The following is an 18,444-nucleotide window of genomic DNA, read 5'->3' as shown; positions in this document are numbered from 1 at the left end:
ATCCCTGTTTAGGGACTGTTAGTAACCCTGAGGTATTTGATGCCACTTCAACTATATATTGGGTGGGGCCCTGTGGAGCTACAATAACCTATCTTTCACATTCAGTTGTGGGGGCATTGAACTAAGGTGACATGTGTCTCCTGTGGGTGTGAAAAGAAACTTTGTAGAGCTGAGCCAGAATCTTAGTTTACGCAACAGAATAAGAAGGCAAAAGATGCCATCACTGCTGGTCATTTGCATTGGATGACCCCATCTTCAGAACTATTTTCTGCTGATGAACAGTACAGTAAAACCATGGCACATATTCAACGTACTCCAAAGACTCACGTTCATCAGAGGAAAAACAGGGCAGATCAGTGGAAATAAAAAACACCCGGTCATGATATTTCCAAGCCACTGAAAAATTACTGTCCCAGCATACCTCACTTGTAAGCTGTCCTGCTGCTTACACCGTAACCTATTAACCACTCGCAGAACGCCTCGCACTACATCCAGATTCCCATTGTGAGCCTCCTGGTCCCCTTGCGCTGGAACGCTCTTGCTGATGGGCTTTGTTCATGTACTTTGCGCCTCTTTTCTAATCTGCCTTAAAAGCAATGGGGAGATCTCAGGGCACAGAACCTGCTCTTCTATGATCACAAATTCAACTGGTCCCACAGACCTGGACTGAATGGTACGTTTTTTAAATGGAATGTTGCGCACGTCAATGAACACCCTTTTCTTTTTTGCTCTGATACTAACACCCCGTTCTCTTCTAAATGTGTCTATCGATCCAGACATGGGTCTCATATCTCTTCATTGTAATTTCTGTTAGAAATAATTCTGCTCTTTATCTCGTAATCAAACATTGAACTTGTTTGGTAAAGCAGATGATCTGCTTTCTTGCGCACTGCTCTGTGTGAACCAGAACTCGTCATCAATGGTCACACTGAACAGTTAAAGTCCTTAGTTTTAAGTAGATTTGGCAGGTGGGGCAGGAACAGCAGTGACACGCCTGAAAGTTTAATCCTTGTAGTGTTGCTGGTTTTTTATAGTCCTCTTCCAGATTCCTGCACACACACAGTTGGATGTGACCTCAAGGTATATTCCTTGGTCTATAAGAGTGATACGTTTAATAATCCTTCTGAAGAACACTTACAAAATCCCAGTGCTGGTGACATCCTGAGTTTTATAGACCCTCCATGTAACTCATGTAGAAACCACCGATGCTTTGGCAAACGGACATCCACCATGGACAATGGTTTGTCCAGAATAATTAAAATGTGGTTAAAATGTTTCCTATTGAGAAAACATTTATAGACAAAATTGAATAACCAATAGAGAGAAGACCACCAAATCTGAGCCATTCCACTCCTTTGGAGGGTGAGTGAGTGGAAATGGATCTTACCCAAACCTCCACACTGCAGGGACATTTCTAAATTCTTTGTCCCCGCTGTCCATTCTTTGCGCTCTCTTAAAAACTGAGTTGATAAATATAAATCTGGTAAATATGCTGCTTTTGCACTCTGGTTTTACATTAAACGTGACAAATTTTCCATGCCTTATCAACCACACAGTGTCTGTTTAACATTCAACTAAAAGTTGCTATCAAAAAATTGTCCCTCACAGCTGTCCCAGCCATGAAAGTAAACATTATCTATTCAATAACAGTACAGAAGGTCATTAATGTAGATTTGAAAATGACATTTTGCGTGTTTTGCCAGCATCGTTGGAAGACAGAGGATCTGTTCGATGGGGCTGAAATGGTGGCATTATGTTGAACATCCAAATGGTACATTTCACTCGGCCTACCAGGAAGTTAATGATCAGCGGAGAGACGTCACGCTTTGTGCAGATTTCTTTATTTTATGGCCTATAGAGGCTGCTCAAGGTTTCTCCAACTTCGCGGTGGGAGCTGGAACCAGCTGTGTCCCACCAGCACACCTTGCGGAGCACAATCAGGCAGCTGTTGCACAATTATCTGAACAGGTCAAAGAAACAATAAAACAGGAAACAGAAGCAGCCGAAGAGTGAAAGCTGAAATACAGAATTGATTCAAGAGTTACCTTAGGCGGGCAAATTTGGGATGGGGGATTCAGAATAGGTGACAGACTGACGAGCAGGCTTGGGGTGCACTGCCTGCAACTGGGATGGAATATATATGCTCTACCAGGCCGGTATTTTACACTTCTAGGAAATGTGGGTGGGACCCCTGTACATCCTCAAACAGATGTAGGGAAGTGTCCCATAATGACAAGAGTGGACATTGCTCAATCCCACCATTCATCATGGGAGCAGGACCGCTTGGTTCCCTTTGGCTGGCCATCTCATTGTCTGGTCAGAGGACTTTCTAGGTCTTCCCCACGACAGAAAGAGCAAGCGGGCGCAAGATCAAGGGGATGTCCTAAACATTCACCTAACACTCCCCATGTGTCTCCAAACACTGCAACTGGCAGCAGCGGCCCTGTACATATCGTCGTCAGTGCCCTGGACACTTCAGCTTTGAGCAAACCTGCAGGTGTTGGGCCCTTCAGATATCAGTGTAGCTGTCTTTTCCGATATCACTGCTAGCGCCTGTTCAGATATCAGCACAAGCGCCTGTTCAGATATCAGTGCTGCACCACCTTTTTCTTTCGACCCTCTCTGCCCCTCCAAATATCTAGTGCCCCTGCCCAGTCAGATGCTAGCGCCCTCCCTGTGCCCGTCTAGTCATATGCTAGCGCCCTCCCTGTGCCCCTATCTAGTCATATGCTAGCGCCCTCCCGGTGCCCCTGACCAGGCAGATGATTGTGCCATCCCTTCTGCCCCTGCCCAGGCAGATGCTAGCACCCTCCCTTTTGCCCCTGTCCCGTAAGATGCTAGCACCCTCCCTTTTGCCCCTGCCCAGTCAGACGTTGGTGTCCGAAAGCTCAGATTATGGGACCCACTCATGTTTGCAGCCAAGGCACCGACAGTTAGAGTAGCTTTTGAGCTTCAAACAGTTCAAGGTTCCGTCTGCGCTATGTGCTCTGCTGTAGTCGCTGAACCATTCTCGAGCTAGCTTCACAAATCACTCTTGTAGTTAGTCCTCCAGCCGTGGCTGCGGTCACTGGCCCCAGAGCTCTCCAGTCAGTGTCACGGTCTCGCCACCGCAGGTCCGAAGCGGTCAATGGTTTGAAGGACGAGGGAGAGGTTGTCCAGGAAGGAGGTAATAGAAACACGCAGAATCCTGGCCTCAGCAGCTTTCCACTGCCTGCAAAGTATCAATGAGGAAAAGCAAGTAAGAAATCTCGGACAGGACCAGGTACATCAAGCAGGCCCACAAGTACAGGCAAGAAAGAGGAAGTGTGTGAAAGTCCCAGGCCTGAAGAGAATGCCGCAGAGCTCCAGGCACAGTGCAAAGAGGGCACAAGTTCACTGCTGAAAGCACAGACATAGTGCTAAGGATGCACAGATATGGGAATGGTGAGCAGGCCACAAGTGCAGGCAAGGGGTAGCATGTGAAAGTCCCAGGGCCAACTGTGTAGAAGCTCCGGGTACTTCTGGAGACTACATGGAGGGCTTGAAAGAGAATAGAAAAAAAGTGATGAATGGATTGCTTGAATTAATCTCAGCCACTGGTAACTACTCGGGCTGCATCTCTATCCATCGTTTAGCTCACACCATGCCACTTCCGTTAGGACCCAGCCATATGCAAATCAGTCATGACCGTGCTCCAGTAAGAACAGTCGAGCCAGAACTGCCAAACCAGGTCCTCCCTGAATCGGAATACAAGCCACCCAAGACCGGTTAATCCCCGATTGGGGTTCTTCAGTCACGTGTACCTTAGTCCCAGTGACAGTGAGCACAGCCCCAGATCTGGGCTTACCGGTCTCAGGTTGCTTGTGTTCCCATCTGGAGGAGACTTGACCTGTTAGGACTGTTCCTATTGGTGCAGGACCAAGACTGATTTGCATATGGGGGGTCTCTGTCTAGAGTGTGACACAAATTATGGTCTGGAATGTGGACTGATCTTTTAGAGGAAATTTAATTCAAACATTCCTTCCATCACCATCTTGTTTTGACAAGAAGGCCCCAAATTCATGCAAAGTGGACACAAGCAAACTGAGCACAGACAGTCCTAAAGGGGCATAAACAAGGTGCCAATTTCACGTGACACCAGGCAAAGCGCACTGATGCCCCAGGCATGGGAGATGGTGGCAGGGCACTCAGCGAACTGTCCCAAGGCAGAGTGCATGGGTACCACGTCATGAACAGTGTGCAGAGTCACCTTGCTCAGTGTGCCAACGCCCTAGGCATGGCCAATGTCAAGCAGCCCCAGACAGCACCAAGAAGCCTCGGGCACTGTGTGAAGGAGGCACAGACTGCAAAACAAAACAAAATCTTAGAGTGGAGAGGTGATGGGCATGGTGCAGAAGGGCCCAAGGAACAAGGGCCCCAGGCAGTGGGCAGTGTATAGAGGCCAGAGACAACGTTTGAAGAGAGCTAAGGCACTGTGTGAGGGAGACACAATCACTGTGCAAAGAATCGCAGAGAAAAGTGTGGAAGGTCAAAGTGCACAGGTGCACATGACATGAAGACTGTGTGCAGTGGCCCCTGGCAGAGGGGGTCAAGGCCATAGGCACCGGGATAGGGTGCATAGGCTCCAGGAACAATGTGAAAAGGGCTTGGGTGCTGTGTGAAGGGGGCCTGGGCATCGTGGTAAGAATCCCAGGGTGGAGAGGGAAGGGCATAGTTCACCAAGGCCCTGGGCACGTGGACAGTGTAAAAAGGATCACAGGCACAGTGGGAGAGGGCACGGACACTGTGGCTAGAGGCCCAAGGCAGAGGAGGAAGAGCATAGCAGAGATGTGCTCAAGGCACGGGGCAATGCCTGACGCACAGCGCATAGAGGCCCCAGGCGCTGTGGGCAGAGAATCACAGAAATTGCCAGCATTTTCAGATCATGAGATAGCGGGGTCAGCCTGTGAGCGCCTTGCATACAAGACAAATAATTTGGGAATGACGGTTCAGAGTACTGCAGTTCAAGTGTTGGAAAGAGTGGAAATACTCACACATGCAGGATGTTGTCGGTCACCAGGAGCTTCTTGCTGATGCCACCTTTTCGTGGCTCCCTGTCAGGGGCAAGGCTGTTGTGTGCGATCTGCGCCTCCAGGTGGGATGGAAAAGGAACGTCTAGCTGGCTGAGCATAGGGTCAAGGTCAGAAGCAGACACCCAGAAGGCTCCCACACACACTACTGGCAGTGTCACACCCTCTAGTGTAGAGTCCCACTACCTCCCATCCTAAAGGTCGCCTAGGACCCCCTGGCCCAGTAAAGTGTCCTTTTCAGCTTCTACACATGCAGCCTGGCACAAGAGGGGACAAACAAAGGACGCAGAGCACTGGGCTTAACCCTTACCGACCTTACAGCCAGGCACAGCAGAGCACTAACAAAGGACTCCGGGCAATGTGCCTAAATATTACCACAGACCCCCTTACCGACCTTACAGCCAGGCACCGCAGAGCACTAACAAAGGACTCCGGGCAATGTGCCTAAATATTACCACAGACCCCCTTACAGTCAGGTGCAGCTCACCCCTAAGGACTGATGCAGCATGCCCCACTTTAACCGAACCGACCTCGCACTGACCGCCTCCCCTCCCAGTGCCTTTACAGACCACCAGTGCTGCTCTTTGAAGCCCGAGGGCAGGCGATGTTGGAGGAGCCGAGTCTGAGCGGGGCGGTCTGTGGGATGAGCTGAAGCCTTCTTTCAAGGGTTGGGTGCATTCCTTGGGGTTCGCCCCTTTGATCAATGTGCTGCCTTGGGAAGAAACACCAGTATGGGCCTGGAAGGCACTCCTAGTTATCTGCTGGTCCCTAGAGTGTCCACAGAGGGTAATTATAAGGGAAGCACGACGTCAGACTCAACGCCACAGAGACACCGTGTGTAGAAGACAACACAGATTGACAAAGCACCCACATACAGATGCACAGGATCACCCCACAGCCAGCATAGGGCCAACATCACCCCCCCCCCCCCCATGACTCTGCGCACACCACAGACATGCGACCCTCATCCAACATAACGTACCACTACGAGGGCACCGCCTTCCCCGGAAAAGAGAGAACAGTTCTAAAAGATAAAGACATCATACAGACCGACACCGCAAGACAACAAACGGTGCTGAGGAACAGGAGGCCGAGAAATCTACTCACCCTCACCTACTAGTTGTGGCGAGTCGTATAATATCAGGGCGAGCTATTTTAGGGCCCACTAGCCTGTTCTGCGGTGCTCACAAAGAGCAGGAGTTCTGTTCACCCAGAAAGTGAATGAGCAATAAAGATGTGTTTAAATCTTATTATCTTGTCGCATTTGCTCCGTGTTCAGAGACCGATCAAATGTCAGCTTATGTCTTCGTACAATTTGCTGCTTAGTTTATCCTGGAGGGTGACGTTTACTTTTCTTCTCTGACTGCAAAGTTATAGGATTTTGGAAAATGAACGCACAACATTTAAACAGCATGTAAAATACTGTACAAACATGTTAACATATTTCAGTAGTTATGAATGTGCTTTTTTGTAAATGAATAAAACAAGTTTTTAATAGGAATGAAAACAAATTGGAACCCTTGACTTGGTGATGTGCAAATGATAACTATTTCTACTGAAACCCAATTTCCACAGATTTTTTATAAACTATATAGAATTATCAGTAAACCTGCAAGTTAGTGGGAATAGTTGTGGCCATTTCAATGGAAAATGTGTAATTTGTAAATGACAGTGCGCTACCACATCATGCGTCAGTAACTTTTATTAAAAGTACGTTTTTAAATGTGAACTGAGAAACATCCCTACACCTGCCCTGATGACAATGTTATTTTTGAACCACAAGGCAAGTTAGGGGTCATGTGTCTGGGCCCGATTCTTATTATACATGAAGCAAACGTTTAATTTATTAAATCAAACAAGAGTTTTTCTGTGCAGCAGAAATGCTGAACTTGCATATTTGAAGGTGCTCTCATAAGTGACAATGAAGAAAAAGGCAGCTCTGTAAAATAAAATATTTGCCTACATCACACAATGAGACCAGTTTATGGGACAATTACAGTTAGGCCGAGTAGACTATTAAAGTCGTTAAACCTACAGATCTGACAAAAAAATTATGATTTTTTGAGGCCTGAACACTCGCCCAACAGATGCATTCACAAAGACAGACAATGCTCAGGTACAGTCACCTCAAAAAGATGCCCAAAGGACTCATGATAGAATCACTAAAAAATACAGACTGATCGCGTTTACGCACACTCACCTAAGAGATAAGATGCTACGGTACAAGCAGCCAATACCACTCAAGAGCAACCACTCCACGGACATACACCCTGCACTCCACAGACACACAGACAGTGCAGACCGTGGTTGGTCACACTCACCTCAGAGAGACACAATGATCTGGCACAACCACCCGAAGGCACCCAAGCACAACCCCACTGAGGTACACCCTGTGCTGCACAAACCGCTGTCGTCATCCTCCTGGACCTTTCCGCAGCGTTTGATACCTTCTTCCGCATCATCCTCATCTGACACCTACATGACATTGGAATCGAAAGACACGCACTCCAATGGCTCTGCTCCTTCCAGACTGTAAGGACTCAGTCAGTCAGCCGGGCAATGTACACCCAGGACAACTGCAACCTCATCTGTGAAGTTCTGCAAGGAACCTCCCTGAGCCGGATCCCCTTCAACACACATGATCCCTCTAGCCAGCATCATCCGCTCTCACGATATCAACGTCCTCTCCTACGCTGACACGCGAAACTCATTCTCTGCCCCACAGACAAGAGTCCCAGTACCTGGATTAAGTTCATTCTCTGCATGACTGAAATTACCCACTGGATGAACAATCATTGAAAATGCAATAGGTCTCGCCTTTGATTAAGTTCAAGCCAGCTTTGCTATACAATACCATTAGCAAAGCAAATGGCTTTAACTTAATCAGAGGCGAGACCTATTGCATTTTTAATGCTTGGTTTAAAGTTAGATTTACATTAAACTGATTCTAAAGTGTTTTTGGAACAATCTTTTGAGGGGTTAATTTTTCACTGCAGTTTCCACTTCTATTCTCCATGTCTCCAACCATGCTCTCTCTTTCACAGAAAAGAGCGAGATGCCGAGGATTGAAGCAGTTTGTGTAAAGGGTGAATGTGTGATCATGAGTTATAACGAATAAAACACTCCCTGCTGTACATTAACACCTCAGAGGAAATGTACACACCGCCTCCACAGACTCTGCACTTCGTGGTAGTGAGGCCTCTGTGCCCTGACCCCTCACCCCGCCCCCTCCGCCCTTCTGCACTATGCCTTTGCAGGGCCATATTCTGTTACCTTCTCAATCTCTACGAGCCGCAGTTTGTATCGTTTCTACATTACCCGATGGCTGGGAGGGAGGTTGAGCCGGGACCAATGTTGGAGCAAGCCCGATTCCCCATCCCCCTTCCCATCTTGCCCCGCCCCGGGGCTACCAAGGCCATCCCCCGCACCATTCCAATGTTGTGAGAAGCGATGAGTCGGCAGAGCTTGGGTGGTGGCGAGGACCAGGGCAGCCAGCCCGGTCTGCAGGAGGAGTGAGAGGTCTGCAAGGCTGGCTGGGCTGGGACATGGTCAGGTACGTGACAGAACTGCGAGGTTAGGATATCTGCTGACAGGCCAGTGGCCCTGCAAGCCTGAGGCTGCCCCAGCCCACCCGGCCTCTGTAGAAGCCCTCATACCCACCTTTCTCTGGCACAGACTTACGGCTTGCACCCTCCTATAGAAGACACTAATTGTATTAATTGTGGACTCTGCAGCGCTGAGAGAATTGTTTGTTGGCACTGAAAAGGGCTTGTTTTTGTCCCAAACTAGGATCCAATTGAAAACATGAACATAGTTTGAATCCTTCTTGCGTAGCAGGGAGTGTCACAGAACCCGCAAGCGTGTTCCTCTCAACAGAGCACATCAGACCTTCTAACCTGGAAATATGTTATAACACAGTTCATAACACTGCACTCAATGTTACTCGTTTTATCGGCGTCAGAAGGATGAGAGGCTGAGCAGTGGCTGTCGAGCCATGCACTTGTGACGTGCAGGTTACATGCAGACCCCCTGTCACAAGGGCCCAGCTTACTAGAGTCTCATAAGAAGATTATACTTCGGTCCAGGCCTGCCCCAGCCCTCTCTCGCCACTCTCAGCCCCCAGCCCTCTCCCGCCCCTCTAAGCCCCCACCTTCAGGGCAGCCCTGAGTTTATCTAGGCGCTGCCTGGGTCCTCAGTGAAGCGCCGAGGGGCACAATGGGGGCTTCTGTGCTCCAGCGCTCCCCGTCATTGGTTGATTCACTCCCCTGCACCGCTTCAAAGAGAGTTTCTGCCGCTAATGAGGGAGCGGGAGTCTTCACTAGGGGTCTCAGTGCTGCATGGCGCTTTAGCAGCGCCACCTAACATAACAGAGCTGTGCTGGCCAAGAGAGCAGCGGGGGCGGCCCCCCGCCCCCACCGCCAGGACAGGCAGAGGGGACACGGGCCCTGCAGGAGGCCATCATTCACTCATAAACGGGAAATGGTCAGTAGCGCTTAAAGGGCAGGAGCACAAACTAGGCACTCCTGGTAAACTCTAGCATGGTGAGAAATCTCCCAAATTCTCCAACGTGACTGACTCCTCTCCAACCCAAGCAGGCTTCATAAGCAAACCCCACTTTACCCTACAGGAGAATGTAAAATAAAACACATCACAGTCTAAGATGCGTTTAATGCAAAGTAGTCAGAAAGCAATACAAAACAAGCATTCTTTTTGGGTCGTGCCTAGGTCACATTAAACCCCTCACAATGTTTAACATCACGTTTCACGATAATTCCGATACGAGCCAGAGCTGCTCTGACATGCCGTCAACAGTCTAGGCTGTGTGGTACTTAAATGACCACGCGCTTGAGAATGCAGATGCGCCCTTCTGCTATTTGACAAACGCATTGGGATTTAAGACAGAATGTTGCATAATTACAACAGCTTTTATGTAGGCAAAAGACACAGGGAAGGGTCTGCTCGGGGAGACAGAGGGAAGGGGAAACAAATAGTGCTTCCTCATTAATTATAGGCCATAGTTTAATGCCACGGGTAAAAGAGCCAATCCCGGTGGGTGTGGCTAAAAGGAGACAGGGTGGCAACAACGAGGGATTGACATGCCTTCGGTGCAATCATTGCACTGCCTTTGGCATAATTTGTGACGCCAAACCGCGCACGAATGAAAGCTGAAGGCGAAGCTGGGACGAGGCTTTTGGAATCGTATCAATTCCAAGAAGCCTCTGCACAGGCAGAGCAGCGCATGCGCTGCTTTCGCCAGGCCAAGACCTAAAAACAACTGCCTAAAGCTGAACATGTTAAAGACTGAAATCATGATCTTCTGGAGGAGCACTTCACCGTGGGACTCCACCGCTGGACAGCAGAGCTAGGACTGACAGCCCCCACCACCCACGTCAAGAACCTCAGGATCATAATGGACAGTAAACTCGATATGACCGCCCAAGTCAATGCTGTCACCGTCTTGTGCGTCCATGCGCTGAAGATGGTTTTCAAATGGCTCCCAATCAGCACCCGGAAAACCATCATACACGCCCTTGTCACCAGCAAGCGGAGGACGGGAGCACCCTCTATGTTGGGATCAACAAACAAAACTCATCAGAAGGCTGCAAACCATTCAGAACTCAGCAGACCGAATCACTCTCAACCAATACTTAGTGGTTTCTGGTGCTCAGCACCCGCACTTAATTTTCGACACCAGGACTTATGACAGACAGCCACATGATGGGGCTGGTTGTCCAAATTTGTGATAAACACAACAGTTGCTTAATAATTCCATATACATTACAAATAACTAATACCTTCCACCCAATGCTACAAAAATAGCCTGGGTGGCAGCTTTCAATCATTTTAAATTTATAAAAGTCTGAATTGTCATTAGAAGCACAATGGGTAGCGCAAGCTGCTGTGGTCTCCTGACAAGGGCTCTGACACTTAGGGGCTTGTAAATATGCCCATATCACCACCACAACGTAACTTTTTCTGACGCTGTGGTGGCAACAGGGGCTTTGCCTTATTTACCACGCAGCGATAAGCCACTCAACGTGGCTTAACGCTACCTTGTAAATAAGGCACCCTTTCAAGCTATACTAAGCGTTAAAGAGGTGGGCATTGGGTGTTGCTGTGGGCAATGGGTGTTGTGGTGGGCGTTCCACTACAACACTTTGACCCTGCCCTATATTTACAAGGGTATCGGAAATATGGGGCAGCGCCAAAATTAAGACTAGGCAAAACCTGATCTTAACTTGGCGCAACAAGGAGAAATGTTTAATTTCTCCTAGTTTTTGCTGTTTCCATGTGTGCCGAGTTGTGCAGCACACAAAGAAACAGAAAAAGGCCATTGATTCTTTATGAGCAGGAAGGTGTCCCTTTGAGCACATTAACAATCATTAAATAAAATGAAGTTTTGCAACTTCTATGTGTGCTGCATTAAGCAGCACACAGAAGTTTACAAAACGTCATTTCAGATGGTTTATTGGCAGGAAAGGACCTCTTCCTGCACATAATCAATCATCCCCTGCAAAGCAGGCACCCTTGCACTATGGTGCAAGGGAATCTGCGTTGGCGCTAGACGGCTAAATTACCACCAGTGCAGGGGGAAACGCAGGGCTGCACCATAGCCTTGTAAATATGGTGCAGCCCTGCGTTTCAGAAGTAGCTGAGCGCGGTGTTAAGCCAAGGAGGCTAATGCCGCACTCCTCCACTTCCTCGTAAATATGCCCCTTGTTGCTTTACAAAGTACTGCGCTCAACCCAGAATCGCTTCCAACCCCCAATGCCGCACGCACATCACACCACACCTGACAGAGCTCCACTAGCTCCACATTCACAAACTAGCACAATTCAAACTCCTCATCCACTCTTCCAAGGCGCTACATAACACTGACCCGGCATACCTCAATCACATCTGCTTTCACAAACCTTCCAAACACCACCGCTCGTCCGAACTCCTACTTGCACACATCCCACACATATGGAAAACATGATCCGGTGCGAGTTCTCATACATCCCTCCGAAAGTGTGGAATACCCTCCCCCTACACATCAGCGCATCCTCCTCCTCACTTCTTGAACTTTGCAAGGAGCTGAAGTCCTGGCTTTACAAGTAGTCCCGCCAGGCCCTGGGTGTGCCAAGACCCACACCTACTCAGCGCTAGGATACCCTCCCGTGTGATAGTGCGCTGTGCCTAGACTCACACCTACTCAGCCCTAGGATACCCTCCCGGTGATTGTGCACTCTGGCTAGACTCACACCTGCACAGCCCAGGACACCCTCCCGGGTGATTGTATGCTCTGGCTAGACTCAGACCGGCTCAGGGCCAGGATACCCTCCCGGGTGATAGTGCACTCTGGCTAGACTCACACCTACTCAGCCCTAGGATACCCTCCCAGTGATTGTGCGCTCTGGCTAGACTCACACCTGCTCAGCGCTAGGATACCCTCCCCGGTGATAGTGCACTCTGCCTAGACTCACACCTGCTCAGCGCCAGGATACCCTCCCGGGCGATAGTATGCTCTGGCTAGACTCACACCTGCACAGCCCAGGATACCCTCCCGGGTGATAGTACGCTGTACAAACTTGCTTAACATAACAATGCCCCAGCAAAAGCATCAGATAGCACTCAAGTGCAACAAAACTCCACAGAGGCACAACAGCCACTTCATGCAACATCAGTGCTACAGGCAGACGGGGGAAGGCCACACCCACCTCAGAGAGGCACAATGGAAGAGTAAAAGCATCCGATATCACTCAAGTACAATCCCACAGAGGTACACCCTGTGCTCCACCGGCACCTCACACACAGTGTAGGCGGTGTGCAGCCCCCCAATGTTACAATCTCAATGTTGGTTTGGTATTTCGGGGCAGATTTACAAGAAACTGATGCATCTGTAGGGATGCGTCAGTTTCCCTGCACCAGTCTGTAATTCCCTTGCTCCACCATGGCTGCTGGTGCAAGGATTGACAGATGCGTCCTAAATTCGGACACATCTGTTCACCCAAAAGTCACGCATTGCTGGAGTTGTGTCGCAAGCACGATGGAACACCAGAAATGCATGGGGGGGGCCTAAACTCATTGTACTGCGTCACTCCTTGCGCCTGCTTCAAGCAGGCGTAAGGTTTTGACGCAGTGGCGTCCTAGAAGTGGCGCAGTGAAATCTTGTAGATTTCACTGCGTCACTTTTACGTGGCTTTCCTGCGTGGGAACGCCCACCCTGCATACATTATATCTGATGCTGGTATAATGTGGCGCAGGTGTTTACAACATAACGCATCTCCCTAGATGCGTCACGTTGTAAATTGGCCGCACGGGTAATGCCATCGCCGTGTCACAAAAGTGACGCAACAGCGGCGCAAAGGGGTTGCAAGGGACTTTTAAATCTGCCCCTTCGTATCTACAGAATATTTCCCAAGAGTTTCTGCTACTGGGCGGCCCAGCAGAGCACAGACTCTGTATCCTCCTCCCGCCGTGACAGCAGCCCTCCTAGCCTCGAGGGACAGCCTGGTTGGTTCAGGCACCTGACTGTCGTAGACAGCAGCCCTCCTAGCCTAGAGGGACAGCCTGGTTGGTTCAGGCACCTGACTGTCGTAGACAGCAGCCCTCCTAGCCTCGAGGGACAGCCTGGTTGGTTCAGGCACCTGACTGTCGTAGACAGCAGCCCTCCTAGCCTAGAGGGACAGCCTGGTTGGTTCAGGCACCTGACTGTCGTAGACAGCAGCCCTCCTAGCCTAGAGGGACAGCCTGGTTGGTTCAGGCACCTGACTGTCGTAGACAGCAGCCCTCCTACCCTCGAGGGACAGCCTGGTTGGTTCAGGCACCTGACTGTCGTAGACAGCAGCCCTCCTACCCTCGAGGGTCAGCCTGGTTGGTTCAGGCGCCTGACTGTCGTAGACAGCAGCCCTCCTACCCTCGAGGGTCAGCCTGGTTGGTTCAGGCGCCTGACTGTCGCAGAAAGCAGCCCTCCTAGCCTCGAGGGACAGCCTGGTTGGTTCAGGCACCTGACTGTCGTAGACAGCAGCCCTCCTACCCTCGAGGGTCAGCCTGGTTGGTTCAGGCGCCTGACTGTCGTAGACAGCAGCCCTCTACCCTCGAGGGTCAGCCTGGTTGGTTCAGGCGCCTGACTGTCGCAGAAAGCAGCCCTCCTAGCCTCGAGGGACAGCCTGGTTGGTTCAGGCGCCCGACTGTCGCAGACAGCAGCCCTCCTAGCCTCAAGGGGCAGCCTGGTTGGTTCAGGCGCCTGACTGTCGCAGACAGCAGCCCTCCTAGCCTCAAGGGACAGCCTGGTTGGTTCAGGCGCCTTACTGTCGCAGACAGCAGTCCTTACAATATGGCTTCAGTTATATGGTCCTCGGAGACTGGTATGGTCGGACACCCCTCAGCGTCCCGCTGCCAGACTCCAGTCCTCCTGGTAAAACAGCCCCAGGCACCCCAAGATTTCGAGGGCTGCCTGGCTGCCTCAGGCGCCTGACTTGTACGTTGGCTGGTTTGAGGGCTGCGCCGGATAGGGAGAGTGAGTGTGTTGTGTGGGTTTTAAGCTTAAGGAAGGGTTCGCTTGCAGAACTGGTGGGGCTGTGGGTTCAGGTGGTGTTACAGGTGACAGGGTGTCCACACCATGCACCCCTCACCCGCCCTCTGGTTTTCTTCCCCGGAGTCTCTGCAACCCTATAGTCCCCTCAATTTTCCCTACTGCCCCAATGTCCTTTTCCAGTCACATTCGGCAATGTTTGCGTTTTCTAAGATCGATATACATCACGTGTTGTGGTTTGATGGTCGATGCCATGGTGGACTTCAGAAGGATGAAATGATGGGCCAGCCCTGAATTCTGGATTGCAGATGTTGGGGACCTCGTGGGTACCATCTGTGACTTCCGCACTCTATCCACAGGCCACCATAGGGCCACCCCTCACAACCCCACAGACCCACCCACCATAGGGCCACACCTAACACCACAGACCCACCCACCATACGGTCACCCCCAACACCACCACAGACCCACCCACCATAGGGCCACCCCTAACACCACAGACCCACCTACCATAGGGTCACCCCTCACAACCCTATCCCACAGACCCACCCCACCATAGGGTCATCCCTCACAATCCTTAACCACAGACCCACCCCACCACAGGACCACCCCTCCACAGACCCCCCTCACAACCCTACCCCACAGACCCACCCCACCATAGGGTCACCCCTCACAAACCTATCCTAGTGGATTCCACCCTTCCACCCCATGCTCCCTCCTCTCCACCCCATGCTCCCTCCTCTCCACCTCCACCCCATGCTCCCTCCTCTCCACCCCATGCTCCCTCCTCTCCACCCCATGCTCCCTCCTCTCCACCCCATGCTCCCTCCTCTCCACCCCATGCTTCCTCCTCTCCACCTCCACCCCATGCTCCCTTCTCTACACCCCATGCTCCCTCATCTCCACCCCATGCTCCCTTCTCTACACCCCATGCTCCCTCCTCTCCATGTTCCCTCCTCTCCACCCCATGCTCCCTCCTCTCCACCCCATGCTCTCTCCACCCCATGTTCCCTCCACCCCACCCCATGTTCCCTCCACCCCATGTTCCCTCCTCTCCACCCCATGCTCTCTACACCCCATGCTCTCTCCACCCCATGCTCCCTCCTCTCCACCCCATGCTCCCTCCTCTCCACCCCATGCTCCCTCCTCTCCACCCCATGCTCTCTCCACCCCATGTTCCCTCCACCCCACCCCATGTTCCCTCCACCCCATGTTCCCTCCTCTCCACCCCATGCTCTCTACACCCCATGCTCTCTCCACCCCATGCTCCCTCCTCTCCACCCCATGCTCCCTCCTCTCCACCCCATGCTCCCTCCTCTCCACCCCATGCTCCCTCCTCTCCACCCCATGCTCTCTCCTCTCCACCCCATGTTCCCTCCTCTCCACCCCATGCTCCCTCCTCTCCACCCCATGCTCCCTCCTCTCCACCCCATCCTCTCTCCTCTCCACCCCATCCTCTCTCCAATCCACCCCATGCTCCCTCCTCTCCACCCCATGCTCCCTCCTCTCCACCCCATGCTCCCTCCTCTCCACCCCATGCTCCCTCCTCTCCATCTCCACCCCATGCTCTCTTCTCTACGCCCCATGCTCTCTACACCCCATGCTCCCTCCTCTCCATCTCCACCCCATGCTCCCTTCTCTACACCCCATGCTCCCTCCTCTCCATCTCCACCCCATGCGCTCTACACCCCATGCTCCCTCCTCTCCACCCCATGCTCCCGCCTACGGTGAAGGATACAAGCTGAGCCCGGCCTCGGCCTCCATGGCTGACGCTGCCCCGGCTCCTGCGGCTGCCTCGAGGGTGGCGCGTGCTCAGGACCCGCCCACGGGAGGAGGAGGGGGGAGCCCCGCCCTCGGAGAGCAGGGGGTGGACGGAGGGAGGGGCGGCCGCTTCCGGCGGAGGAGGGCAGCTGAGGGCGGGGCCAGGAGGCGGGGGGTGTTGTGTTTTGAGAGGTCTGCTATGCAGCAGGGCGGGGAGGGGGTGTGAAGGGCGCGCACGTGCGTGGGGTCTGGCGCGAGCAGCGCGAAGTAAACACCTCGACACCGCGCCCCAGTTGGGCGCGAACCGCCTCTCGTTCGCGCGCCCCCTTATCACATGCAGACGCGCTCACTGAGCGCAAACTACGCAATGTCTGACTGCAACAGGGAGGAAGAAGGTGCAGCCGCCCCGCCCCGTCTTCAGGAGGCCCCCGGGGTCGGGACTGGAGACTAGTAAGAGGCTCGAGGAGCACTCGCGGGGGTGGGGGCTAATTATCCCCCCCCCCTTCATTGCAGCCCCCCTCTCTGCCCCAAGCACCTCCCTCCCTCCATGGAGCATTTATTGCGGTTTTTATAGCGCTTACTATCCCTGACGAGCCCATGAAATCTAGCGCCCTTAATGAAAGTCCTCTCAGCGCTTTGACATCCCGAAGCCTGCTCCCCTCTGCTGCAGGAAAGAAGCGGACACTTTATAGGCCTCGCAGCTGCTGCTTGGTGCAGGTTGGAGCCAGTAAGACGCTGCTATGAGCTGCCATTATATGGCCGGGGCTCAGGGGATGCAGCTGCTATGAGCTGCCATTATATGGCCGGGGCTCAGGGGGTGCCACTGCTATGAGCTGCCATTATATGGCCGGGGCTCGAGGGTGCAGCTGCTTTGTGCTGCCATTATATGGCCGGGGCTCAGGGAGTTAGTTGCAGCTACTATGAGCTGCGACCGGGGCTCATGGGATGCAGCTGCTATGAGCTGCCATTATATGGACGGGGCTCGGGGTGCAGCTGCTATGAGTTGCCATCCTATGGCCGGGGCTCGGGGGTGCAGCTGCTATGAGCTGCGATTATATGGCCAGGGCTCGGGGGTGCAGCTGTTCTGAGCTGCCATCATATGGCCGAGCCTCAGGGGGTGCAGCTGCTATGAACTGCCATTATAATGGCCTGGGCTCAGCCTCAGGGAGTGCTGCTGCTATGAGCTGCCATTACACGACCTGGGCTCATGGGATGCAGCTGCTATGAGCTGCCATTATATGGCCGGGGCTCAGGGGGTGCAGTTGCTATGAGCTGTCATTAACAAGGCCGGGGCTCGGGAGTTGCAGCTGCTCAGGTGGAACATGTAAGGTACACGACTGCCAAGTTACCCGTCCGATGCGTGACATTAGACTTAAAAACAAACGTAATAATTAAGCCAAGCAGGATGATTTCATCCACAGTAGCAGACAAGCCCCCTACGGGTAAAGTCAACGTCCCACAGCAGAGGGCTGTCCCTAACAGTACCAGGAGCTACCCCAGCAGCAGAAAAGGACTTCACGGTGGCCTCTCGCATCACCAGGAACTCACTGCTAGCACTCTGTCCAGGGACGGTTCTAGGGAGTTTGGGGTCCTGGACAGAAAGGGAATGTGGGAGGCCCCTCTAATTTGCAAACAACGTGACACATCCAGGCCTGCTTGCATCTCAATAGATGCCCCTGCTCCTGGGCTGCAGCCCCTCCCGCCCAGCCACATACTAGCATCCTAGGGCTGGAGGTGTGAGGGCTGCTTATTATCTGAGGGTTAAAACTGCTGAGGAACAACACTGGGGGACACTGAGCTTTGCAGTACAGGAGGCCGGATTGCAGAAAAAACCTACAGTATGTGTCTTCTTGCAACTGAGCCCATAGGAGCCCCCTCCTTAGGTCTCACCGCGCTGCACCATAGCTGAGAGGCCCAAAGGAGGATGGTCCCTATTGCAACGGGTCACCTCTCTCAGTTAGATGGGCATGGGTCAGACGAGGACCCGTGTGCCGTGACCTGGCTGTGTCGCACTGGTGCGGGCCGCATGCTGGTGGTCTGATTACGGGACCCTGGGCAGCTGCCTACACTGCCCATGGCTGGTGCCAGCCCTGATACTGGAAGCCCACCACCACCATC

At 52.3% G+C, this 18,444-nt stretch overlaps 1 protein-coding gene across 1 annotated transcript; it reads right to left on the bottom strand.

Annotated features, from left to right (window-relative positions):
* Positions 1 to 1,824: 1,824 nt before the first annotated feature.
* LAGE3 (L antigen family member 3) lies at positions 1,825 to 16,469 on the bottom strand. The gene is made up of 3 exons (XM_085629922.1): positions 16,304 to 16,469; positions 5,013 to 5,141; positions 1,825 to 3,211 (listed from the first exon to the last, which is right to left on the bottom strand). Exons 1-3 carry the CDS (start codon positions 16,327 to 16,329, stop codon positions 3,094 to 3,096), a joined length of 273 nt encoding a protein of 90 aa, XP_085486048.1. The 5' UTR covers positions 16,330 to 16,469; the 3' UTR covers positions 1,825 to 3,093.
* Positions 16,470 to 18,444: the final 1,975 nt, after the last annotated feature.

This window comes from Triturus cristatus, chromosome 10 (assembly GCF_964204655.1).
Source record: "Triturus cristatus chromosome 10, aTriCri1.1, whole genome shotgun sequence".
Lineage (NCBI taxonomy): Eukaryota > Metazoa > Chordata > Amphibia > Caudata > Salamandridae > Triturus > Triturus cristatus.
The sequence above is the reverse complement of the archived record's forward strand: the minus strand, read 5'-3'. Positions and strand labels throughout refer to the sequence as shown.